At 41.7% G+C, this 26,962-nt stretch overlaps 1 protein-coding gene across 3 annotated transcripts in view; it reads right to left on the reverse strand.

Annotated features, from left to right (window-relative positions):
* Nucleotides 1-26,940, reverse strand: part of LOC110947878 (rho guanine nucleotide exchange factor TIAM1-like) — a 43,482-nt gene extending 16,542 nt beyond the window's left edge. Inside the window, exons 1-11 of one of the 3 annotated variants that reach the window (XM_022189196.2) lie at nt 26,783-26,940; nt 8,555-8,642; nt 7,521-8,439; nt 6,031-6,487; nt 5,481-5,653; nt 5,028-5,252; nt 3,684-3,869; nt 1,173-1,319; nt 963-1,037; nt 470-640; nt 99-203 (exon numbers count right to left, since the gene is read on the reverse strand). In XM_022189196.2, coding sequence (XP_022044888.2) covers nt 99-203; nt 470-640; nt 963-1,037; nt 1,173-1,319; nt 3,684-3,869; nt 5,028-5,252; nt 5,481-5,653; nt 6,031-6,487; nt 7,521-8,429 — 2,448 coding nt within the window. In that variant the 5' untranslated portion in view covers nt 8,430-8,439; nt 8,555-8,642; nt 26,783-26,940. Of the gene's footprint in view, nt 1-98; nt 204-469; nt 641-962; nt 1,038-1,172; nt 1,320-3,683; nt 3,870-5,027; nt 5,253-5,480; nt 5,654-6,030; nt 6,488-7,520; nt 8,440-8,554; nt 8,643-17,723; nt 17,862-26,295; nt 26,629-26,782 lie in introns of those variants that run through there. The other 2 variants (XM_051957773.1, XM_051957772.1) reach the window with 2 other exon arrangements.
* Between the last annotated feature and the right edge of the window lie 22 nt (nt 26,941-26,962).

Raw genomic sequence — 26,962 nt, forward strand, 5'->3', positions numbered from 1 at the left:
TTACTGGCATTTCTTTCAATCAGCTTCTTGACTTTTATCATCTTCAAGTCTGGTAGAGAAGGAGAGAGAATGCGAAGTTCAAACAGGCAGTTACATACCAGGTCACATACATCCTCCTCTGGTTTGGGAATGTAGAATTGCACTTGGTTTTCGATCAGGAATTTGAGTCGCAAGTAGTGTTTGGTGGGATCGAGTTGATGAGCCTGTGGGATAAAGACAAGGACAAGAAGGGTATTTATCGTCTTCATAGCAATGAAATTTTTGTCAAAAAAAAAAAAAAAAAAAGCAGCACAACAGATTTCAATTCAAAACTCCTTGGGATGCATTTGAGATGGATATGACTATACGTCTTTTTATATATATATATATGTGTGTGTGTGTGTGTGTGTGTGTGTGTGTGTGTGTGTGTGTAAAAGAACCATAAGTCATGTCAGTTGAGGTCAATTAAGGTAATTTAAGAGAACATTACCTTGCAAATAGTTTCAAGAACGCACAGTGCAGACTCCCCTGGCTGGATGATGGCGAGCACAGGCTGGTCATTTGGCAGACACACCCACGAGGGAGTGAGGTGGTCAGGCACCCAGATGTCATTCTCTGTACTGGGCCGTGGAAGGCTTTTCACAGTTCCCTCCTCGCTTTTCTTTACAACAGAACACAACGCATTTTACTCCAAACTTTGATTTGGTGAAATTAGGTAAATTGCTCATGTCAGTATATCCATAGAGCAGTCAACATATTTTGTAATTAATTTACTGTGCATTTGCTTAAAAGATTGAAAGAAAAATTAGAACTTCAAATGCACCTGAGTAACTGTCATAGTTGTAACCTCTGCTCTGCTGCTAACTCAGAATACAAAGAGGACCACATAGCCAAAGATTTAATTTATTAGATTCTCACTTCCGTTTGACCTACACTGCACTGACAAATTAAATTTATACAATTAATTAATAATTCCTTCTTACAGCATTTTCTTTTGCAGGATCAACATATATGCCATCTATGGGCTTTTTCACTGGCTCTTCACCATCAGCAAAGACCTGGAGAGGCACAAGGAAGGTCAAGTAGTCATGTATTGGGCAGAACTGTCAAGGATGGATGCTTGAAGAAAAAATAAACAATACTTGAGAACTAAAAAAATAACAGTTTGTATGACAGTGGAAAACCTCACAAACCTGACTGACAGTGGGGTGGGCTTTTGTCTTTTTCTTTGAGGTAGTGTCCAAACCCCAGAGGGAAGAGAACCTGCTTTTGCGCTTGCTGCAGGAACGAGACATAGCCTGTGTTCGCCGTCTCACTCCGGTCTCTGTTCGAGCTGCCACCTGCAAAAACATAACGGCTCAGTCATCGAATGAGACATAGCAACAATCTGTTGGATCACACATCACAGTTTGCAAAAAATCCATGACAACCATAAATGAGTTTTTAAATACAGCATATTACCAACATCAGAGTCCATCCGAGGAGGAGCACACGAAAGAAAAGGCAATAACAAAATGCACCATCTTTAAGGGAAAGGTGTTTGAATTGTGCAAAAAGCAGAAAACATAAATACAATTTTTTTTTCATATAAAATGTGGTAAAAGATATTTAAGCATTTCAGGAGGCTGTTGCTTTAATGAGAGCTTGTTCTTAACTGACTTATTAACATTAAGTAAAATTAGAAAAGAGGTCTGATGGGTCTTGCTGAGTCAAATAGTGAACATATAGTACATGTTGTGCTGCAGCAGTGAAGTCCTGCAGATTTTTACAAACGTGGCATTTCTAGGCTATTCATCTGTGAAAAAAACAACAACTAAAAAAGCCCTTTAAAATATGCTGAAATAGGCATTATAACAGCATTATGCCTCTAGGAGCAAGCATGATCTAAACATAACCTTGGCACTCATTCTGTCTTTTGTCCTGTCAGTGTTTCGCAGTTCTTTTTGGACATAGTGCTGATCCAGGTATATATGAAAGTCAAGATGAGCAAACTACAGAACTGAAAGCGTGGGAAAGCTTCTAGCAAATGTCTCTTGTTAGACATTCCAAACTGCTATCTTGCAGCTCAAACACCCATTTGCTGTGCAGCAGTGCGTTGGTGGTGGTGAGGGAAAAAGTGCCTCAGTGATGTGTGAGCACATTTCTAAAAATCAAATCGATGATTTCCTCTACTACCAGTGCTTTTAGATGTGGAGAACATAACCTCGGTGCAGCAGTGGGTGGGAAAAAAATGAACCAAAACCTCCCAAACAGATGCCCTGTGAGAGACCCAGGCTCCAAAATAGCAGTCATCATGGAAAAATGTGGTTTTACACAATGCATTTTAGTTTTTGGAATCAATTGCTCTGCTAGGAGAGTCACCAAGTGTGCTCGGTTATGCCAAAATATATTTTGAGTGAGATACAGTATTTTGTTCCAGTTACAATCTAAGAAACTTACATAAAGATAAGGGCAGCACACTGGTTGCAGAGATCACCGACAACTAAGAGGTTTTGATCACTACAAGAGCTACAGTTGATGGTGTTGAAGTGCACATGAGCTAATGCGTGCCTCAAATATAAATCAATTTCAGATCACATTTGTCAGTGCTCCAGCTGAACGCCAAAAAATGGCAACTCATGTTAAAGCTGCTGTCCGGAGTTTGAATCGCAGCGTCTCCCAAAACACCGGTGGTCCCTCCCTCCCTCTGATTTCGCCCCTTTATTTGTGCACGCGCGGAGTACATGAGAGGAGTGCCCGGAGTGCTGCAGCATCTTGCCTGTTTTGCTGTTTTCCCTTCTTCTACATTTAGTACATTCAGTAAATAATAAAGGAATTACGTTAGAATGCTGTATTGAGTCTAACTTGTCCTAATACCAAAATGACATGAATCTGCTAGGACGAACGAGTAAAGTTTCAATATGTGATTACACTCGTGTATCCCTCTCGATGACGTTGTTTATCAAACTTAGTGCATTTACGTGTGTATATGTGTTACATTGTTTATTTATTTCTATCTAGAGTTCAGAATTGCATGACTCCTCTGACGAAGAGTATGTCCCAGACGCCCCAACATCTTCCTCCAGAGGTCGGGCATCTAAACGAAGCCGTCAGGTGGGCTATGGAGGCCATGGTCGGGGAGCGACGCGAGCACCCCGACCACGGCATCTAAACGAAGCCGTCAGGCGGGCTATGGAGGCCGTGGTCGGGGAGCGACGCGAGCACCCCGAGCCAAAAAACGTCCTGCAGTCTCTTGGCCTGACAAGCCGTGGGATTGGTAACTTTTCTGGAAGTTGCTGAGCCCTGATGCTCTCTCCTCCACAAGCAAAACAAATGTGCGCGCGGTTGCGTAGCGCGTAGCTCGCCCACCTCTGCATGGGCTTGCTTGCTGTGCGCGTAACCGTTGATTGACAGCATAACAAAGCTGAAGCTCGAACTTGATTGGTCGGCAGCAACCGGTGCTTTTTGGAATAACATGGGGGTCTATGAGAGGAAGGCGGAGCTCAGGAATAAATTTTCATATCGCGTTATACTAACTTTATATTATAGTATCGAACTAGACTAACACATTTAAGCTTTGTTAAAAAATGATACATAAATTGAAAACAAAGGGAAACTCCGGACAGCAGCTTTAACTTAAGATGTCACACAAAAATAGATCATTGCAGTGCTTCACTAGATTTATTAATTTAATAAACACATAGAAGCCAATAGAGGATATTTACCAGTGCATGGAAGGAAGAGACTGAGAATATACCCAGTCGGCCCATTGCCAGCTTGGTGGGGCGAGAGGCGAAGGCCAGAAGCCGTTTGGGATTGGGCAGTTCTCCTCCTTGCAGGCTGGCCAGGTAGCACCTGAAGCGAAACAGATCCATGTGAAACTGCTCCAGGTTCTGCTCCCACAAGAATATCTGCAGGGTGAAAGATACACAAAAACACATCCAGTTAGTCGTTTGTCAAAACTCCTGTTTGCCAACTTCAGACCATGGAGCATCTTCTCTCTTCCCCAGAAGCTCAGTTAGCAGTTTTCTCAAAGTGCTGCCAAACTGCACTCTCCGTGCCTAATGGTTTGATGTTTACTGGGGCAGTGGAGCAGGACATTGTGATTATTCATGGGTTGTTCCCTCCCAGTCACGGTCCCGCACTGGTGTTTGGAAGAGGTGGCCAGTGCCATAGCAGAGGGTTCTGTATTACTGCCAAGTAACCCAGAGACGAGAAAGAAACAATACTCCACATTCCACTGGCAGATAAAGGCTGGGAGCATTTCAGCTTTCTAAGGACCAGTCCTATATCCATTAAGCTCCGCACAATTTGAAACCTGACACTGCCAAACAGCTCCAACCAGGCACTACCTAACTTACCAAACAAAGGCTATCTGATACTCCGTGTAAATAGACCCATTAAAGACAATATATGTTCTGCAGTTAATCAGGAGAATTGCAGGCTGTATGGTACTACATACCAAGGTAAAAATACAAAAATAAATCCGGAGGTTGCTAATTTTGTAGCATCTGCAGCCTCTGCTCCCTGCTTCCGTGTTTATGTTCCGTTTCTAGTACTACGACAACCTGGGGATACTATTAAAATACCTGCTTACATGCGATACCTGTAATTAAGTAAACAAGACACAACTTGAATATGTTCCTAAAGTAATGGTTATTGACACTACAGGCATGAACCAGTACGAGTGGGAAAAACATCTTGAGCTGTAGAGTACTCTGCTAATAAGGTGAAATTGAAGTTCATAATGGAGCAGATCTCCTTCTCTTTGAAGCATAAGGGTTGTGTGAACAGTCACTACTTGTGTAGATTTAGTAGTAGTAGTAATTTTCCTGCTACTGTACATACAAGTTTTAACCAAGTAAACAGGTTTCTTTCCACTAATAACTGAGAATGTTATGGAAAAACAATTCTTATGTGTGATACTTTCATCCTAAATTGAATATCAGTTAGACATTCTGCCTCAGACTTTTGCAGGCAGGATAATAGTTGAAAATCCCACTTAAGTGCCTGACAATTGGGAACTCTGTGGAAGAAGTGCTTAATTAAGAAAAGAGCATGAAACCTACTTGATCCAGGATCGTCTTCCTCTTCTTGGTGTCAGTGACAGCAGACAGTTGCATGTCTCCCATCTTTTTCATCTTCTCGTCCATGTCGATTTTTTGCTCCAGCTTCTTGATCTCCGCACGAAGTAGCCGCACTGTGTCCTCTCTGTGATGCTGGCGGGCGACGGCAGTGGCACATGCTGAATGGATGGCGGTGATCCAGTTCTCCAACTCTGTCTGGCTGCAGGTCTGCATGGGTGACAGACAGCAAGAGGTCAGAGGTTAAACAGCCCACTGGCTTTTTCACATTCAAAATAAACAGCTCTTTTTTTCTTTTCAGTCTTTGCTCATCATAACAAGAAGTCAGAACTGAAATGTGCATGCAAGGAAATAAACGGATATAGGTCAAGGTAATGTTTGTGCAAAGGAGAATTTGCGCTTATTCACAGACCAGGTGATATTTACAGATTTTCTTACCTGGAACAGAAAAGCATCTCCTAGAGAATTGCTGAGGCAGAACACAAAGTCTTTTTTGGGATGTTCTGGTACAGCCTGGACAATACTGCTCTCTACCCAGATGGCATGCTTGGGAATGCTGTTGTTGTCAATCCCTGAGCGGCCATCCGTCTCATAAAAGAACAGAGTGCAACCTGGAATAACAAAATACTGTATTATTTAACACCACAGACACTTGGTGTCCTCAATCTGTAGGAGAGAATAACAGTGATACTCTTGTGTAAAAAGAAAGATTTTCTCAACGATTTAATCCTGCTCTCCAGTGGCCAACATTAAGAAGTGCAGCATTGCTGACTTATTAGTGAGAAAGTTATCCTGAAAAACAGAATAGCATTTAGATTTCAAGCACAGTCAGGCCACATAAAATGGAATAATGAGATTTGGATTTTGGTTGCAAAAAAGTTAAACTGTATCAAAACTGTGTTTAATTAGCTGTTTTAACACAGATTATGCAATAAAATGTAGTGCAGTAAAGTATAAATGTCATGGCCACACTAAGTGCATAACACACCTTTCAGGGAAACCCAGTAACTCTTCCACTTGCGCCTTGTGGCTGACTCCACTTTCTTGTTCTTCTTATGTACGAGGAAGTTCTTGACAGCAAGTTTGCCTGCTTTGCGCACCATCCCCTGGACAACGCTGAGCAACAGGTCAGACTGGTAGGCGGAGCTCATGGTGCTCTGCTCATCACTCAGGGCAGACCCAGCCTCCTCCAAGCTCTCCGTCTGGCAGGAGCTCATCTGTAGTTCCTGACGAAAGTTCTCGTACACACCCTGTACACACTCGCTGGCCCCGCCACCACTGCTGCTGCCGCTGTCACTGCCAGCAAACATGTTCCTGCCATGCACTGAGCACACGGAGAAGGAGGCTGACATGGTCTTGTAGCGTCGAGATTGGTGCTCTGCCTCCACTGTCACCCCGTCAATGCCGCTGTCCTCATATTCGCTGCCCTCCCCTGCTGTGACATCCTGAATTGTGGCAGAAGCACAAGACAGGTGAGATGGCATGACAACCCCGTTTTCTTCATCACTAGGAGGGCGACCAGTCCACAACAACTCTACCCTAACTGACAGCTAAGCAGTCTCTGTAGATATACCAAAGAGCCATTCTTGTAAAGCAAACACTTTGCAAAAAACAGTAATTAGAGAGGCAGAAAAGAGCCCATGGGTTGCCCAATTCTGAAGTTCTGCTTAAAAGTAATTATTTGCAGCAAAGCGTCTGCTGTTGTGCGAGTACAGCCTGCCCTCGCTGTGGCACCGCAGGGTCTGTTCTCTCCTACCCACATGGCCAAGGGCTCCTGGGAGATGAAGGGGGTTACACTAAGCTTGGTATCTCCATCTGATCACATGACCCAATCATGCGCTCCACAGCTCCATTCAACAGGGTTGACGGTGCCCCGTAGTGACAGGGCCACCATACACGTTTTACTGTTACACTCTTCCACAGGCCTCCCCTCATTATCATAACAAAAGACCAAGGCATTTCTAACAGGGAGTGACTTTAAGCTGTGCTCCCCCCTCTTCCCGTCCCTGCAGTCTCCTCTCCCAAGAAAAACAACAGTTTCATCAGGAAACAACACATCGCTCCCTTGACACAGGCTTTCTTTTTTACACTTAATCTGTTTCAGCAGCTTATTATTCGTGAGCTGAATGCAGCACAGGAAACCCTCAGACACAATGAGGGGAAATATGAATGAAGGGAGTTGTCTGACTGGTGATGCCACTAGGCTACATTAAGATTCTGCACAGCTTTTCATACTCTGTCCAAAAAAAGCACAAAAGAGCCATGACACAGCTTAAACAGTTCAGAGCCTTGACATTTCCCACATATCTCATTTCTCACATATCTAACCGACATGAAAGGACTGTTTACATAATCATAGATGGACAAAGGGATTTGTTCCAGTTTAAATAAACTGTGCCACATTTTAATTTTGATTGCTTGAGCTAAATTAGCAATACCAAAAAGATCAGTACATGGTGAAATTACTTCAGATCTTACCTGTATAGTCTGTGCCCTCCTGCCTTGCATGCTGGCACACATTGCAGCTTGGTGGCTGCTCAGGCCTTCAGACAGGCAATGGGAACGCCTGCAGGGAAGGGTGTACGCACCATAGGTGTTCCCATCCTCCTCTGACGGGGAGAGCATCTTATCATCCTCACCCTCCCTGATAGCCCTGTTGGTATCGTGCCACTTGGCATAGCGGCCATGGGGCTGCCTGTGGGTCGGACTTGCCTGGCTGTACAGCTCATCCAGCGAGTTCGCCCTGTCAGCAGAGTCTGTGGGGCTGGACTGCAGGTGGCCTTCACAGTCAGTAAAATCCCTCTCGTTGCCCATGTCTATGATCTCCTCTGTGCTGGTCAAGTGATCTTGACTGACATCAGACAGGGAGAACTCCAGGCTGTCATCTCGCCACATGTCTGCAGATTTAGACCTCTTCTTGAAGCTGACGGTCTCCTTGGAGCATTCCCGAGTTTTCTGGAGGTACTTCACCTCATTTGTGTACACATCTTCATCCTGCACCTCTTCTGCCGTGGGACCAGGCAGGGTTATGTGCATCATGTTCATGTGCACTGAGGGATTGGCTAGGTCATTGTGAAAGGACACAGGTCGCAGATTCATGGCCACACGGTCCACCCAAATGGGACTTCCAAAGTCTGGGAGGATATTTGTCTCATTGAAAGGCTCCAGGCCATTGTCAGCCAGGGACTGTGGGATGCTGGGAGTGCTGCTTGAGCGTGTGCTCGTCTCAGAGTTTCTGTGCTCTATTTTCCCTGATGAAGCATGGCGAGATCGTCTGGATTGCTTGTTGGAGATGCGAAGAGACCGAGACATGTGCTTCCGTGACAAATAGCCACGTCCATTCCCGTAGAGGGCATTGTCTCCGTTCTGGCTCTCAACATTTCCCATGATTCAGAGGCTGAATGGAGGGGTACATACAGCTTAAATACACTTCAAAAGAACATGATATATGGGTACAGTGTAATTTAAAATGAACATATGACAGACAGAATTATATCAAAATGTTGGTCTACCTGAAGGATCGTAATGGTTTTTCTGGCATTTTGTCACTGGATTTCCCGACAGTTTGGTCCTCTGGCTGCTGGTGCAATCCACAAAGCTCTGGAAAAAAAATCATTTATAATTGGTGCCAAGTGCGTTTCCAATCCATATATCCTCTTAGAGTTAAATGACTGCTAATATTTCAGAAAGTCTGCTGTAAAAATGGACATGCAAACACGGGAAGTGACATGGTTGTTGCCAGCCTAGGCTTTGTCCTAAAACAGACACAGGTCATATAAAGGAATCAAGAAGTTGAAATAATTAAAACAGAATTATTGTGCCGTTTCTTTATCACTCACTATTCTGGGAAAAAATGCCAATTTTGGTCTTGCCAGCTAGATCAATACAACCCCAAGATTGTCAGAGGAAGCGATCCACTCAGCCCCTTTCAACATGCATAGAGGTTTTGTGAAGTGGAGGGTATATAATGACAATACGAGCATTGTGACAGTCTGAATGAACACAAGTTATTCAAAGATGAAGTGAACCGTCCATGTAATGTTGTCGTTTGTTCTCAGGCACTATCTCTTGCATTAGACGACTGGGAGCTGGAGGAGGGCACAGAAGTTTTCATTATGATGATGCACATTTGGACTCCAACTATCTGCCTTTAGGCTGGACAGCCTGCTCTAAAAAAGATCCTGCTCCGTGCCTGGGACCATCAACAGATGGGACAGAGGATTAACCAGCCATGTTGTAACTGTTGTGCATCCTGATGTGTGCTCCCTCCTTTTAGGACAGACCCTTTGGGGGGCAGCAGTGTTTTTGTCTGACGCAGATGAGTGCGAGCCCAACCCTCTGCTGCTGCATGCACTCAAGATTACTGCGAAGAGGGGCGTTACGTAAACTGGAGCTGACCCTGTTTTTCTACCTTGTTGCTCACGTCCCCCCCCCTCCTCCATCTTCACTCTGTTCTTTTCTCACCCCTCGCTGGTACTGCAGTGCACATGTTTGATGTTGAGGTCCATTTATTTTTCATATAGGCCTGCAGTTTAGTGCCTGTTTAATTTAATCCCATATGGCAGAGTAAAGAAAAGCAGGAGGGACAGAACTATGAAATACCATTGCAATCATCACAGGAAAAAAAAAGACTCACTGAGGGACACAAGCACGCTTACAAAATGTGAGCACCAACATTACACCATGGGCTACTTCTAGGCTTGTTTGTATCCTTTATCACACAGCACCTTTCATTTTCATACATGGAAGTTTAAGATTTAATAACTCTGCAGATGTCATCCCTCAAGGGAAACAAAATGTGTGTTATAGCCCTGATGCAACAGCCAATATTTATGGATGAAGTTTCTGCTATTTATAGGAGAGTTCAAGCATGTCACCATGTAATTCTAATCTGATGTGAAATTAATGTTTAATTGGACTTCTAAGCAGTGACGAGGAACTTAAGTAGAGCAAGATGTGGTTGCCTCAGTTCAGAAACCACATCAGTCAGTCAGTTAAAGCAACTCACTGCAGTGACCTTGGATTTTATGGCACATCCTCATTTGTTCAAGAATTAAGTATGTGAAGTAGGTGGCCTTCCAATATTCCAAAAGATCAGAAATATAACCATAATGGTTTAATTTGAATTATTGTAAGAAGTGCAACAAAATTATCCATTACTGTCACATTTCATTTTCTGTTCTTAAACTTTCTTTTTTCTTTAAAACAAAATGCAGCATCAAAGTCTGGGAAAACTCCTAGAGACCTGGAGAAGGTCTTAAAAATAATAATAAAAAAATTGTTTAAATGATTAAGCATGCATGTTTAAAATTTTAAAATACAAGCAGATTACATTTCATTGCACTTTAGTTACCAGAATATCTGAACACATGGCTAAAATGGCCTCAATTCCCCAACACAATGTTCTCTAGAGCTGCAACGTTACTGGTGCACAAAATCCATCATCAGCTCTTTATTAATACATGAGGAAGAAATGCCAGGGTTGGAAAATATTTTTTTAGAGCACTAAATCCCACCGCACACCCGGTGGGTTCTTCTAGAAATACCTGCTAACACTCTACAAATTGAATGTCCGTGTCCCGGCCCTGTACCATCCTTCACGCACAAATGAATAAATAAAGAGAAGTCAACAAATTTGGCAGAGTGACCGAGGAGCCAAATTAGAGGGTCACTGCTTGTTTTCAGCAGGCTGCACGAGAGCACGGGACAGCAGGACTAAGCAGATTCATCATTTACAAACCCTAACTGAAATAAATAACCACGGGAGAATCCAGCCACACACACGGATACGAATAAAGAGCTGTTTTATTGTGCCTCAAGATTAGCCACACAACAGCTTGAAAGAAGACACAGACTTCCACCACAGCTTCCACCACTTTGGGAAGTTGTAAACAGTGACTGCATGAAAAACATTAAGCTGCTTCTAAATGATAAATGCTCCTTGGCAAACATCCAATTCACAAAATCCAAGGCTGTTTGGGCCTAGCACTTTCATTTTGTACTCCCCATCCATGATGTGCTATGTAGTAAAGACAAATGTATAAAAAATGTATTTCATAGCACGCATAATATATCTTCTGTAACTGTCATCCATTTAAATCTTTAAACTCAAAATTTTACATTCTATTTGGTGAGCTCTCAGATCCGAGTGTGTAGAATTCTTAATTACTGCTAGACAAAAGCTAAAATTCCTTTTGTTTGCATATTGTTACTTATTAATAGTTACACAGAGCATTTCTAGATTTTGCTCTGTTCCAGTGGATAAAGTCTGGATTCATAGTAATTTAAAGCTCACAAAACACCATCTAGAACTCCTCTCTAATATCTGCATGACTGTATAGGAACACAAATGTCAGACAGTCTGATTTATGCCACAATCCTTCTATTTTTACAACAACATCAGATGATATCTGAAACTGTTTGGACAGCAATTGTATTTATATTTCCATTCAATGTACTGTTGGATTTTGTCATCCCTGAAATATGTGACAGGTAGATTTAAGGTCCTTTTGTTATTAAAGAGCACTTGAAAGTCCGACTTCTACTTGACAAATTCTTGGACGTGCTGCAACAGGAACTGGGGAAAACTGTCCTAACCCCCACATGCTCCTCTCCTCTTAGATCCTTAAGGACAAAAATGTCAAGTTGCTTGTATCATCTGAGGAAACACTGAAAGCTCTTGCCCCATAGCGATAATCTGAGTTACTGTCTGTCAAAACAAGGTAGACCCCACTGACAGTGTGAAACACCTGGTCAGACATTCCTGTACTTATGAAGTGCATGTAAATCACTACAGCACCAGATGAATCTCACAACGCAGAAATATCTGCAAAGCAAATTGAAATCCCACCTGTGGTGTGACAGAGGATACAAAATGACTAAACTTATATATTGCTTGGTCTCTGGCAACACATTCCTGCCATTTAAACTAACTACACTGGTGAAAGGAAAGAATGCATCGGCCTGACTAGTTACAAGCTCCAACACAAAACCCTGTAATCTGAACACTCCAGTCTCTAGAGATAATAACACAGGTAGCTGCATGGAGGAGGGAGGGACGGGGTTTACCAATGAAAGACTTCACTCAAGACAACTCACATTTCCCAGCTGATATAGAGTCCTACGCCTCTGTGCAAATGGAAGTACCAAACAGCAATCTCTTGTTCTCACGACTCATTTTCTGCTCTCTAGTGTGCTTAGCTGTATTTAAGATTCTATTAGGCCAGAGGGACATTTAGCATAAAAAAATGGCATCCGTTTTAAAAGGTTTCCACATCAGTGAGAAACATCCATACCAAAAGGAGCACTCATTTGGGGTCTTGATGAGCAAAACAAGTACTTCCTCCAGCTTTCATTTAATAGTTTAAATGAAAACTATATACTACTCTTGTATAGCCAAAGTATTTTTTCTGACTTGAATCTGTAACCCTAGAAACCTTGAATAGTAAACAGCTGGAAAAAGGAGCTTGTGGTGACAATGAAAGCAGCTTGACTCGTCTTGGAATAGCTTTCTGCCAAGTGGTGGCACAGAAAGAGCAAAAGGCTAGCCAGCATTTGGCTCATCCAGACAATATTTATGCAGCCTTATCCCAAAAGTATTTGTAGAAATAAAGTCAGTTTGGCTACAGCAATTACACTGATACAGTACCAGATAAAGGAACATTTTGCAAAAAACACCTAAAAACATATAATAGTTAAAAAAAAAAAAAAAAAAAAACAGACAATAAGCCAAAACATTCAGCCACTTTGCATTTTGTAGAGCCAATTACATTTTTCATAGGACGACTGCACATGCTGCTGCGTGACACATCTGACCCTGTCACGAGAGGCTCAGGTGGCCGTCTGCTGTGAGACATTGTTAATATAGAAGAGTAGCCAGCAAACTTTATACAAGGCCAGCACATATCAAGCAGAATAATTGATGACAGGAGAACTGGTGTGAAACCTGAGAGGACAGGTGGTTACCAGTGGTCAAGGTAGATTGTTAATTTGATGCTGAATTTTAGATACAGATAGATTGTTAGACATCTAATGCATGTTGTCTGTGGAGATTTCAAACTAAGTAGAGCTTTAACTATGGGAAAACTAATATAGAAGAGAATAGTTAGTATACTAATATTTATTTCTTTTTGCCACCGGCAACTGTTGTAACTGTGCTGCTGTGGTAACATTTACATTAGTGAAAAATATCTTTTTCATCCAACTTTACTGAACAAGCCCTTATAAGATGGTATTGCAATTTTGGTCCATCTAACAAGAGCTAAAACTAAAGCCCAATTTTTCAAAAGATCAATTTATTTGTGCCCTTGGTGCCTAACTTTAAAACAAGCCTATGTTCTTTGCAATAAATGCTTTGATTTTAGAGGCTCTTGTTGCGCAGCAGCTGGTGGTGTTTAGCCTAGTGACACCTCTGTCCCTGCCTGTGTTTTCTCTGGAGCCTCAGTGTGTTCAGAGGTCACCTCCTCTGTTGGCGTTTAAGCTGTATGTGGTTTGTGCACAGCAGATGCTGCAGGTTTTGTTGGGTCAACAAACCTTTTGTCCACTCTATAGATCTAAGAATTCTTTTCATGCTTCTATGGCTACAAGTTAAAAATGCATCTTATTGTGGTTTATTTTAAATTGCAAAAGTATTTAAAACCTCTTTGTTATACATTGTTTTGTAAAGGGATTGCAAAAACTGAGTTCTTTGTTTCTCACTAAGGATCCCCATTATTACGCCATGGCTGTTCAAGAAGATGTGTAAATTTAACAATAAAATATTCAGTTAAAGAGATGCCAATGATAAACATCTTACCTACAAAGTGATACAGTTAAATCTAAAGGCAAAAGCAACTACCCTCTGTTTACTACACTTTTCCACTTTCATCAATACCAGCAATTTGCTGTCCAGAGGGTCACAACTGAGGTGCCATAAGGCCACATTCTTCCTACAGCTTTTTAGCTCCTCACCGACAACCTTTGAAGTACTTGAACAGCTGTTAGTTGAAGGCATACATAAGCCAGAGACCACGGTTAAGATTAAAGGGGGTAGACACAGGTTGCAGTTGTAGTGATTCTAGTGACTACAGTTCAGTGTTGGAAGGACTTTGTGTTTTCAAGTCTGGTATAGGAGATTGAGAGATGTTTGATCAAACTACAATTTAGAACATGTAACTTTAAACTATGGTTCTGTACATGGTAGCCACAATGTCATCCCCATTATTGTCAGATAAATATAAAGCCCCTTTACTGGCTTAGTAAAACGACTAAGCTACAGTCATTTTCCTTGATTGTAGGACACCGTACCAGAGTAAAAAATGTTCCTTCTAACCTTTTTGTTAATAATGGTAGTAGAGTAGTTTCACTACAATCTACTGTTAGATCTCTGTAAAACGATAATTTGCACCCATTTAAGATCATCTGGATGTGAGCAGAAGTAAATCCTTTGAAAATTCACTTTAAATCTTAAGTCTTCATAATGTGGAATTTGATCAGTAACCGAAGAAATATTAACTGCTAGACAGTGATAGCTGGATCACAAGAACTCAAGATCAATACTTAATTGTTTGTGATGGAAGAATTCATCAGGGACGAGAATTAAATGGTTTGTGTAATGAAAAAGGCTTCAGCTGCTGTGACAACATATCAGATCCACAATCACCAGAGACTTTCCCAAGCTGACCTTCTTATATCCTGTAACTGTCACTGTCAGTGAAAAGGTCTCCCTTGGCTTCATGGAGCATCAACACTACTCTGCCTTTACACGCTTCACATTCCAGACTTACAATTTGCTCCTCCACAGTGTGAGACTAAACATACCCAGCAATTTTATCCTCACAAAAAAAGAAAATATGCTTGACAGTTTTATGATTATAGATTTGTGATGATCAGCAGTATCAATGGTGGGACCCAGTGGCTACAAAACACTATCTGGTGTGTCAAATTGCTGCATGTACCAGGGGATATCATTCACTGGCACAGTATGATGAAAATGAAAAACAGCTGTAAGTTCAGATTAGATATTGATTTAAACCACAGCAAATGATAAAATGTACTTGGTAGTATGTCTTAATCTACAGCAACATAAGGAAAAGTAAATGCATGCACAAACAACACTGCATGAAGGAAACAGCACTGAAAGCTTGTAAAAATATATGCAATCAAAATGTTGGGACAATATTTAGCAATAGAGAAACGACTGATTCACTCAGGCTTTTCCCACACAGGCAATCATTTGCTTCCAGGTCAGTGAGTGGAATACCAAGCATACCTTCAGTTTGAGTGCGTTTCCTTTTTACAGCACCCCAAGTATACACAATCTACTTAAAATCACATCTGGGTCAACGTCAAGACCCATATTCATCATTCTGATTACAATATTAATGAGCAGGGAATACACATCTCAGCTTATGTTGCAAATAGTTACTGAATAAGAGCTGCTATGTCTAATCCTGGTGTGGTGGGAGAAGACTGCATCTGTGTCTATCCCAGATAAGATGAACTTTCCAAAATAACACTTTCAAAGACAACTGCATCCCCTCTTGGGACTGGTGGGTTCCTTTGTTAAATGTACCAGCTGCATGTCCAAAATTTAAATGTACTTCAGAGATTTGATCTCAATCACATCTTTGGGCTCAGCCTATGAAGTCATCCCTGAGCGCCACCACAACCATAACACCCCTGGAGCTCCCAGCTCCCTGCTGTGCTGCACTGTGCACTGGAGCAGAACTGAAGTAGATCCTGACACACATGACTACACAAAGTTGGGTAGAAAATTTGTCCACTTCCTCCGAGCAATGTTAAACACAGTTTCTATCACAGGCCTTTTTTTAATTGACCTGTAAGCCACCTAAAATTCCTTTTTCAGCTGGAGTAAAACTCCTACAGGTTTTGACACCTTGTAACTAATAGCAAATTTCTTGCATCTAAAAGACATCAAAGGAGGTCATTGTGCTGTGTAGTAGAAAGGAATTGTTTTACTGCAGTTAGACCTGACAGCTGATATCCTGTACTTCCACAAAGCTCAGTGGGATGCAAAAGTTTACTCAGACCTTCAAGTTACAGGATTATTGCAGCAGCCGAGCAGTCCCATGTAACCATGACCACAACATGATCACATCATAGTACATTTCTGTCCGTTTCTCTCCAGGCTTATTGGTACTCTACTTGTAGAAGTAGCAGAAAAAGAAAAATACCACAAAGTTAGATTACAGTTCTATGAATTTTGACTGTTGGAAACAACTGTCCATGCACTTTTCTTTTAAAATGTTTAGAAGATTTTTTTTGCCAAACTTCTTAATACATCTCTTATTTGTATTTTCACCACAACTCATGTAAATTCAATGACAGATCAAATATTCAGTCACTAACTGAATTAATTAAAAATGATAGTGTAACTCCCAGGAAAAAATAAAATAAAATCTGGCAGATGAAGCCCATGCAGCTCCATGTGTCCAGACTGGTATGTGCATTTGAAAGAAACTAATTTATATGCAACTAAAAAATATTCCAAAGTGCAAGAGTTGTGTTTCTAGACTGACTAGAAAAAACACATTTTGACCAGGTGAATTCTTAATTTTATAATAACCTAAGTATCTGAAAGACCACATGATCTCCAATGAACTCTCTTGGCTTACAAATCCACAATATAACCTTTGTTCCACTGCACACTGTATTTTTCAATTAAGTAACGCTTATCACGTCAGACCATGCAAACCAATCTGTACAGTTATGTTCTCCTGACAACAACTTTAAGACAAATGCAGACTGAAGACGAGAGGCCCACTGCAAGTCATTTTCAGAAAAAGGTTAGAAAAATAACAGATTGCGATTTTAAAAGCTTGCTCTCCTCTACTCATAACTGGGGCATTGTCAAGATTTACCAGTCTGAAAGCCGAATCTGACCTCCTGTCCTCCTAAGCCTTTGACGCTCAATACATTACCATAACTATGACACCAGATGACCATTTCTCGCCCCTCTCCCCACAGCGGGAGTCAAAACGGGCTTTGAAACACAAAGCTGGGATTTTAAATGAACTCACACATCATAAAGACCTCCAGCCCCCCTCCAGGATGCGCTTTGGGAATTCTCCTTGACTTTGACCATCTCTCACATTTGCAATTCAGCATCTCTCTTTCTCAGCATCACAAAACCGCCGCCACCACCACTGCTTTGTCATTACAACGACACAGACACAAGCTGCATTGTTTGTGTATGGCAGTGAATGGAGGGCAATACAATGGCTTGCTGCCTGCAGTTGTAGGTAAAGTTTTCCCCAACACAGTACTACAGGTATAGACATGGTGGAAACCCCACCCAAGACACAGGCTGCGAGGACCCCAGGGTAGGGTCACAAAACAAAGCATGGAAATGTAGACACTTGTGGAAACTAGTATGTGTATTGCATCCAGTGCTTAGAAATCTTAAATACAAATCTGGAAGGTACAACAAAATTCACAGGAGCTTTAGTTGCATTTCATAAATATAACTATTCAGTGAAATACACTGAAACCTATGATTACAAACAGCATACTGACTTAATATGCTAGACTAAAACTGGTGATATTTAGCACCTATTTCACAAAGTGGGAGGTTTCAGGCTGGAGATCCATTTGTCTCTTCTGTCTGCTAACACAGAGCAAAACACACAGCACCATCAAAAGTAAATAAAAAAAAACACAGTAGCAAACGCAGTGGCTTACCTTACTATGTACTACCAAGAAGTTTTAATTCTGTGTTCTCTCCCCACAGTAACCAAGAGAAATCCCACATAAGGGGGGGAATTTCAAGGTCCACATGAGGGTATTATTGATACTCCTCCTGCAAGTCCACAGTAGACTGACTCCTATATGCAAGGATGAGTTGGAGAACTGAGGAAGGAGAGAGAGGGGGAATGACTTCTCACAACCTCCCTCCCTCCCCCTCCAGCTGACTCTTTCACACTCTTTACTCCCTCCCTTCTTGCTCCCTCCTTCATTCTATAATTCCATCCCCCTTAACTACAAACCTATTGCCAGCAGGAATGCGTGCTCCCTCCCTCATCCCCTCTGTAATTGCCCTTCCACTCCCCCTATGAGAAGCTTGATATTTACTCTGAATGTTGCAGCTTTTTCATTGTGGAAAGACTGATAAGAATAACAACTGTCAAATTCGGGCCTGCATCAGCAGAGGCCTTAATTTAAGCCTCACCTATTTTTTTTTGGCTAAGACAGAAAATAATCTTGGCTTCATCTTTTTTTGTGGTTTAAAGAGTAAAATTTAGGACACCAGGATTGTAGAAAATGAAAGTAACGTTTGCCTCAAAGGCAGTGAGGGTTGGACAAACCACAGCCTTAATGTATTGCACTGTGTTATTTTAGAATTGGCAGCAACATCCCAAAACGGACAATGTGAAGGAAAGAAAGGCAGGACTTATTGTTGTTTTAAGGCACCAGTGATGTCATGTGACAGTGGTGCTGGATTCATTTTGAAATGATTGAAACCAGTGGAGGACACAGGGGAGAGAGAGAGAGAGAGAGAGAGAGCAAAAGGGTAGGACGGAGGAGTGAGGACACAGCAACGTCTGTTCAGCTGCAGCCTGCATCATGTGCTCCAGAAGCAGCTCTGCGTGCACACTGAACAGTAAAACATGCCCCGAGCTAGCTGAGAGAGTAGACACCCTGACAACCACACAGAGGAGAAGCAGAGAGCTTAGTCTGTCTGAAAGGAGTTCGGAGATTGGATGGGTGAATTGCTATGTCTAGGTTTTGTGATGACTATGACCAAAAAAAAAAAAAAAGCACTCAGCGCTGTGGTCAGGCTGGTTTCCTGTCAAAGCAACTTCATGTCTTGCTAAAGTTGTGACCCTGATATTAAACTAAACCCCTGGGATTTCATGGTAAAGACAGGAATGTCCAGTCCACAAAGGCATAACCTGCATTCTTATCACCTGTTTGAGCTCAGTTTCACACAGGTAATCTGGCAAGATAACAAATTGTTCTTTGAGGGTTTGTGCCAAAAAACAAATTCATCTTTTCAATTAGTGAAACAAAATGCTGGGATGTGATGCAAAAAAGTCTTGGAAGTACATGACACAGTCTGAAAATGAAATGATGAGAGAATGTTGCTTAGATGAATCACAATTAAATAACCTAAACTGACCTCTGTTATATTCTGTGGTGTTTGAATGTTTGGTAATTTTAAGTTTGTGCTATATAAGATGAGATCTCCTCACCTGCTCATGTCCCCACCTAAAAACTAATGGAAAAGGCAGCAGCAAAATAAATGCATCTATCATTGAAATGTGGGGTAATGCTGAATCCACGTCTGCTGTCACCACAGACATTTCAGAAATGTAGATTGCTTGCATGGAGCTCAGCTAAACAAACGACTCTGCTTTCTCATCACTGGCACGAGGCTATTAGGCCCTATGCTGCCCACACTCAATTTAGGAGCTGATTAAATTGGACATCCAATACATTGACAGGCCATTTGATACCACTGGAGCAGTTTGGCAGGTGAGACTACGGTTACAGATCCACAGCAACACTTCAGACTGCTGATGCTGTCCAGGTGTCACAACTAACCACAATCACTGCCAATCACCTTCAGCTGTAGTGAGTGAAAAAGAAAAAAAAAGAAAATCAGCTAAAGGCAGCATAAAGGCAGATACATGTGCCAGGATATGCAGTAAGTTAAAGATCTTAAAACAAAATGACAGTGAAAATACATTTGAGAGTTTTTTTTAAAAAAAACTGAGGTGGCTCAAGTTAGACAGGAAGCTTTAAAGCAATTATTTTAAATGAACATTTTTCCACAAGTTTTCCAGTGGGTCCAGGTTCACTGATGCCCCCCTTTAATTTGCTACTGTGTCTGTAGAACAATTGATGTTCCCACCACCAGTTGTCATGGGGGGGGGGAGGCTATGCTTTGTCTTCAACAGAAACAGCCTCATTTAAAAAGGAGGTTGTTTTTGCCAAAGTGAGTTTCAACGTAAATGCTAAAAGGGTGTTTTTAAAAATGCCATTTTGGGTTACTGTATGGAGATTGGTGACATATTCTTACTTCTTTGTTTTGCAGTGAAGTTGCTGACGCCACAAGATGTGGCAAAAGTCAGCAGGGGTCAACAGCTATTAAAAGCACAGGAGCCTGACATGCCTAAGTCCAAGAGCTGCTCCCCAGAGTAGCTTTGAATGAAGGTTCGTTAATAATTGACTACACCGTGCTTTATTATAACACTTTTGAACAAACCACAGGATGGAACATCATAATGTATTATTTTGAAGACCATACAACCAACAATAACGTCGCTGATAAAACAAATCCTCTTTCAGTAAAGGTCAGCACAGGTCTATGTTGCTCTGCAGGACAGAATAAAGTATTTAAGCAACAGGAGCTCGACTTTCCCTGAATAGGGTTACTATGTAAAGGTAATGCCTGATATTTAGCAATGTGCACCACAGTATGAAAATAAAACACACAAGTCCAGTACAATGAAGCTACTGCTGTGTATCAAGAACAACTCTGAACTACAAAGCCAAGATGCTTTCTTGTCTCACACCAATTAATCTCCTAATTACCATACAGGAGGTTGAGTATTAGCCACAAACCTGCACCAAGACGTAGCATCACCTGTCTGTTTATTTGAATGTTACTCTCAGATACACTAAACAAAGCTACTAGTCTATAAATAAAAACCGAGCTTCCATCATGTTGAAGTTAATTTCACTATTAAACACAGGATCTGTTGTATGCAGCATGTGGTTCAGCAACCAGATTTACAACACTGAACAGAACATCCAATACCACAAGGGTTTAAGTGTTTGTTTTCATATTGTGGAAGGTCTCCTCGATCACATCAAATCCCTCCCCATCCTTCCCCCTCTATGAAAGAGATGATCCATTGTCTTGAGAAAGAACACTATGTACAACTGATATCTAAAGAGAAAAATGCAACTGTTATGCAAGACATGAAAGCAGTAACCCCAGCCTGTGTAGAGATCATTAGCGAAGGATCCAGTGGTCTCCAGCGGAGAGTTGCCTCTCAAGAGTCGACATCAAAGGCGCTGGTACAGAGAGGGAAAGAATTTAGAGTGCAGAGAGAAAGACGGAATTGATTGGTCGGGACTGAACCTATACAGCATAGGTGGCTCTCCACTATTAGTTATTAAAAGATGCTTGGAGCATATTAAGGTACTGTAACAAGCTGCTGGTATGGGGTCAAGTATGTACTGAGATGGTTATACAAAGCACTCTGGCTGTAGTTTGCCCTACAAGAATTTGAATTGCATGACAACATCAGTGTCACAGTAGTACATCTAGATGTTTAGGAAGAAAATGGATTCAGTTAGGCTAAAAATAGACTTTCCTATTTATTGTTTCAGTAGTATGTGGTTTAGCAGTTTTCTTTCTTGTGGATTAATTAGCTGAATCTTTGTTTCTATGAACTGTTCATTCTTAGATAACTACTCATTGCTGCATACCATTTCAAAATACATCACACAGTAAATCTAAGGCAAACAAAAGCGCCTTGTGAAGTTCTTATTTATGACTGATGGTGTGATGAACTTTGCCTAACTCCAGTATTCCCAAAGTGACTCACAGCCTCAGCAGTTTAGTGCACTTAGTATCTATTATTCATCCTAAACCACAAGACCCTTTCAGCCACATGAAGCTCATGACCATCACCATGTGCATTCTTGACAACTGGTCATACATTTCTGCTCACAGTTCAGAGATGGGAGGAACAGGGCACTGATGAGAACTTCATATTCTACTTTGTCAAACCCCATGACCATTGTGGAAAGCAAGTAGTAGAGTGCAACTGAATACCATCCACTAGTCTGTGTTTACACAAATTCACTGGCCCCTAACTTTGGAATAGTAGCTCACTGTAAATGGAAGAGAATTTCTTTTCAGAAATCCTCTTTCCGAGGCTATAGCAACCTCAAAGAAGGCTTTGAAGCCCACGTCAATAACCAAGCTCATGCTTACTTGTTTCAGAGGGGCAACCCACAGCACGGTGTTGTTCATTTTGACTTTGATGGGACTGTTGTTTTCACTTATAATTCGTGAGAAACCCTACGTCTTCATTACACATGGAAGTCAAGCTGAAAATCATACAAATGTCTCTGCAGCACTTTCTGCTTTAGGCATGAACTTAAGTAGGTGAAAGTATGTTGGGTTTGGTCATTGTGTTTAAGGTTAGTGGAATACAACCAATACAATGTTTTTCTCACATTATATGCAGTGCATCAGTTACACTAACATGCAGCACTGCTGGAGGCGGTGTCATTTGGAAAGCATCTGGGATCAAACCTTGCCAAGCCATCTAGATGCTTTTCCAGATTACGCTGACTGTCAGCACATCATGAATTCATCATACATGAGCTCACTCTGTCAGATGGTGGAATATTTAGCAACTTCCCATCTTCTGCAACCACTGATGAATTTAAATATATATATATATCATGTTAGAGACTGCAATTTGGTAGAATTGGAGTCTCTACCAGTAGAGACTGCGATTGCAATCTCTACCAGTAGAGATTTGTCAGGGGTCAGATTTAAAGGTCAGGGTTAGGAGTCAGATTTAAAGTTCCATCTCTACTGGTAGAGACTCCAATTCTACCAAATCGCAGTACACACACGTACACGTTTGTACTTCTATCTTAGTGAGGACATCCATAGGCGTAATGCATTTCCTAGAGCCTTACCCTAACCATCACAAGTGATTGCCTAAACTTAATCCTTACCCTAACCAAACCTCAATTCATACCTGTTCTCTAAAAACAAGTCTTCACCCTCAAACATGGCTGTTTCAAAGTGAGACACACACACACACACACACACACACACACACACACACACACACACACACACACACACACACACACACACACACACACACACACACACACACACACACACACACACACACACACACACACACACACACACACACACACACACACACACACACACCACACACACACACACACACACACACACACACACACACACACACACACACACACACACACACACACACACACACACACACACACACACACGCTGATTATGGAAAACAAAGGGAGTCCATTTTTCAACTGTCCAAAGATGCCGTAAGACAAAAGGATAGAGCAGCACATCAATGGTATTCACTAATGGAGACAGATGTCCTGTCACAGAAGAACAAGGGAAGGCTGAGCTTTTGTCTGAAGCTCAATATAACATGGATGTGAACAGAAGTGGATAGCCTAGTTGTCCTTCATCCATCAACTTGAAACTCTTGTACTAGACACACTGTGATCATCTGATACACATGTGAAAAAATGGATAACCTTTGTGCATATGGCTGCAACATGCAGTCTGGCTCACAGTGATATAAGGAATCCATTGGTTCATGCAGAAAGAGAACAGATAATTTGGCAAATAAACCACATTCAACATGAGCGTCTGGAGCCAGAAATCTACAGCTGCAGCATCAGCACTGCTACACATTATAGCAGCGCCACTACAAGATTTGTGTATAGCAGCGTGCAATTCCAGTTCCATTTTGAAAGTGAACATTTTAGCGCTACAAATACTAATTCTTTTTAAGTGTTTCAATTTATGGTTTCCTGTGTAAAACATCACTGTCAAATTGGCCTAAAACACTAAAATGTTAAACTTCCAATTTAAACAGAAAATGGGCAAATCCTAATATTTAGGAAGCTGGAAACCACAAATACTTAACAATGATTTATCTGTTATCAGAAGTACCGCTATCATTTCTGATTGTTTATCATAACTAAATGATTAAATGTTTCACACCAAAATATTACGGGGGCGCCAATTCCACTGAAATGAGTTAAAAAATATATAGGAACTCATGTATATCACTTATTCAGATTTTAAAGCAACCTTCCCAGCAATGTGTGTTCAGGAGTATAAAGGTAGTTGTTTCATTGCTAAAAGTCAATGAGCAGAATAAAGGCTCATTATATTTTCTTTCCATATCAGGAGATTTGCGTGCATAGCACTAAGGCTTTAGCTCAGCTCAATACTCTCATTATAAAAACTACAATCAGCCGCTTAGTGGAATGACACACGTTTCCTGTGGGGAAACATTTTCAGCTTTGTGGTTGCGGTCTCAAATATCTGTAATTAATATTTCCACAACATACCTTCTAGCGTTTTTAAACACATGGGTTGATAAGCCAGCGTTTCACACAAGTCTAACCAGGTTTACAGAAGCTACAATTCAAACCACTGTAAGTAATACATCTGGCAGTACTAACTTTGTACTCTAATGAGTAGTCTGTTTTAGTGCTGTCACACTAGGTTCTGTATGTTGTGCACTTGGCACTAAGCAAAACACTGGACTGTCTTCAGTATTTACTTTCCATCACTTGCAAATGAATTAAGAGTTATGTGCAAGTGGGATGGAAATGAATAATTCAAAGAGAACTTATAAGGGTTAGATTATGTGCATTTCAAGAAATCAGCTGTGTTTGGTAGTACATTTTAGTACACGCATGAAGAACAAAGTCATGGATTGTACGAAAACCCACCAAATTACCATATGAATGCGATTGCATTCTTTCATGAGTAGACAGTTGCTACACTGCTTCAAGTTGGACTAACATTTGAGATCTTTGAGACGCAGAATTAAAGAGAGTAGACACAAGCCAGAAAGGAGCACAACCAGTTACCACCCAAACCATGACAGGCAGAGAGAGGGCTCAGGTTACTACCTTAAGGACACATCACTCAACACTGGAGCCTGGATGTTCTACAGCAGCATTTTTGGTTTATTCTTCTCCACTACAGACCAGACATTTAGGCTGCCTTCAGTCAGTCATGCACAGGTTCTGCAACCACCTTCCACACAACATGCAGGTTAACTAGTGGTTTTCTAATCTTTGAAGGCATCCACAAACAGCCACTTAGTATAACAAACCAAACATTAAAGGATTAAGCACTCAAAATCCACAGAAGCTTTCAAAATCAAAGCACTGACTAGGCAGGTCGTATGTATACTGTGTGCAATGAAAGCAATGGCTAGATGGATGAAGTGAATTAGTGGACATTCTGACAATACTTAAACCATTAACAGCTAATTTAAAATACCAACTTTTCTCTAAGAGGAAGCCAATCAATGGTGTTATTTATCATCAAATAATGCCAGAAAATCAAAACCTCATACATGTTGTAAAGTAGCACTGCAGTATTTGACTCCAGTTTCCATTTTCCCCTCACATTTTCCAGTTCCTATAGGCTTGTGCTTCCAGTGACTCGGACTTGATTAATTGGATGTTACTCAGCATTTTTGTTTACCCTAACAACCAGTAGGTGCAATTTTATTTTTTTTCTCCTCCAGCAGCACTGACTGGAAACAGTCTGAAAACTGCAGCTGTGTGCGAGAATCCTCGACATACTTTAGGTGAATGCTGAAGAATGTTGTGGCCTTTGCTAAATATGTATACACATCTCTGATAACTGCTGGCAATTGTGGAATTTTGTGTTTATCTTGAACCCCTGGGCGAGGCTGATGCACAAAAACTAGATTTAAGTGGTTCCACAACTACAGGTTTAAACAAATATTCCTGCCAGTCATCATGCTACCGTATCTTCAATCACTGAACATTCTCACTAGCTGTTAACTGTTGCATGTTGTAGCAGTTTGGGTACAGTCTTTTCTCTGGTGTCACCTTGATATATACGACTACCATGACTTGTATGTGAGGCAGGCATGTTTGTGCTCATCATAAACACAAGCTGCTGACTGAGAAACTACATCCTAGACTTTTTAAAGGAAAACGTATACCTTTGTTGGCAACATGAATTGCAGAAACATAATGACACAAATGCATGTCTGCCTAATACCAAAAATCTCATATATAATAAATTCATTCTACACAGTTATGCAAAACTGACTGTGCCAGTTCACTAAATGACAGAAAGAAAACAAAATATTTGTAAGTTATGCAAAATCTGATGCAGCGTTAGGTCTTAACCTGATACAGCAAAACATATTTGCTTGAGTATAGTTAAGGATGATCCTCACGGCCACACATTGAGATGATGGGAAGACAACAGTTCCAGCAGCGGACGATGGCAGTGACGCTGCAACAAACGTGACACCATAAGGTCATTGGAGTAAAGGCAGCTGCGCAAACGAGTTATCGCCTTTCCGTTGAGTCACCTGCGCCTGATCTGTTTACTAAGACAAGTTGTAAATACATCAGCAGCAGCGCTCTGTGCATCTGTGCTCCCGCAAAGAAGAGAGTCCGATTAAATAACGCAACAATTTACCGCACTGAGGCCACACGAGGCTTCTCATCTTCCAAACTGCAGAAATAACCACAGATTCGTTCAAACAGCTCCAGTGTGTCAAAGCCGACATGCTGCACGTCTTGCATATGATGCAAAATGTGCCCGTTTTGCTGCGTTCATGCACTCTTACAGAAATGTCTGAACATGCATGTTAACCCTGCTGCGTCCCCCGTCAGCCAGCCACATGACTGTGTTCACCCCCAAAACAACCGATGTGTGACTGGATGAACAGACACCAGATGCACAACAGTTCGTGCGCAAAAACACACGCAGCTTGTCGGCCTTTCATCCAGCGGACCGCACCGGCCGCTCCAGTGCGGCGGCGTCCGTCAGCTCCGATAAACTTGTATGATTGAGTGACGCGGTCATGTGTGGGGACGGCGCTAGGACCACGCGGAAGCATGATGTGACAGCGAGCCTCTTTTTCCTTCTCATGATCAGCGCGCTCACCGGGCTGCGGACATACCTGTCTGCATGTCCGGAGGGATTGGGCTGCTGCCGTCCACACGTTAAAACCTCCATGTTTTTACACGCCGGTGTTGCCCATCCGCGTCTCAGGATCCTGCCGCTTCTCCAAGGTCTGCCTGTCCACAGACCATGCGTGTTATTTCCACACCGCTGAGAGGGGCGGAGTCCGCGGTCCTTG

The sequence above is a fragment of the Acanthochromis polyacanthus genome, chromosome 13 (assembly GCF_021347895.1).
Source record: "Acanthochromis polyacanthus isolate Apoly-LR-REF ecotype Palm Island chromosome 13, KAUST_Apoly_ChrSc, whole genome shotgun sequence".
Classification (NCBI taxonomy): Eukaryota; Metazoa; Chordata; class Actinopteri; family Pomacentridae; genus Acanthochromis; species Acanthochromis polyacanthus.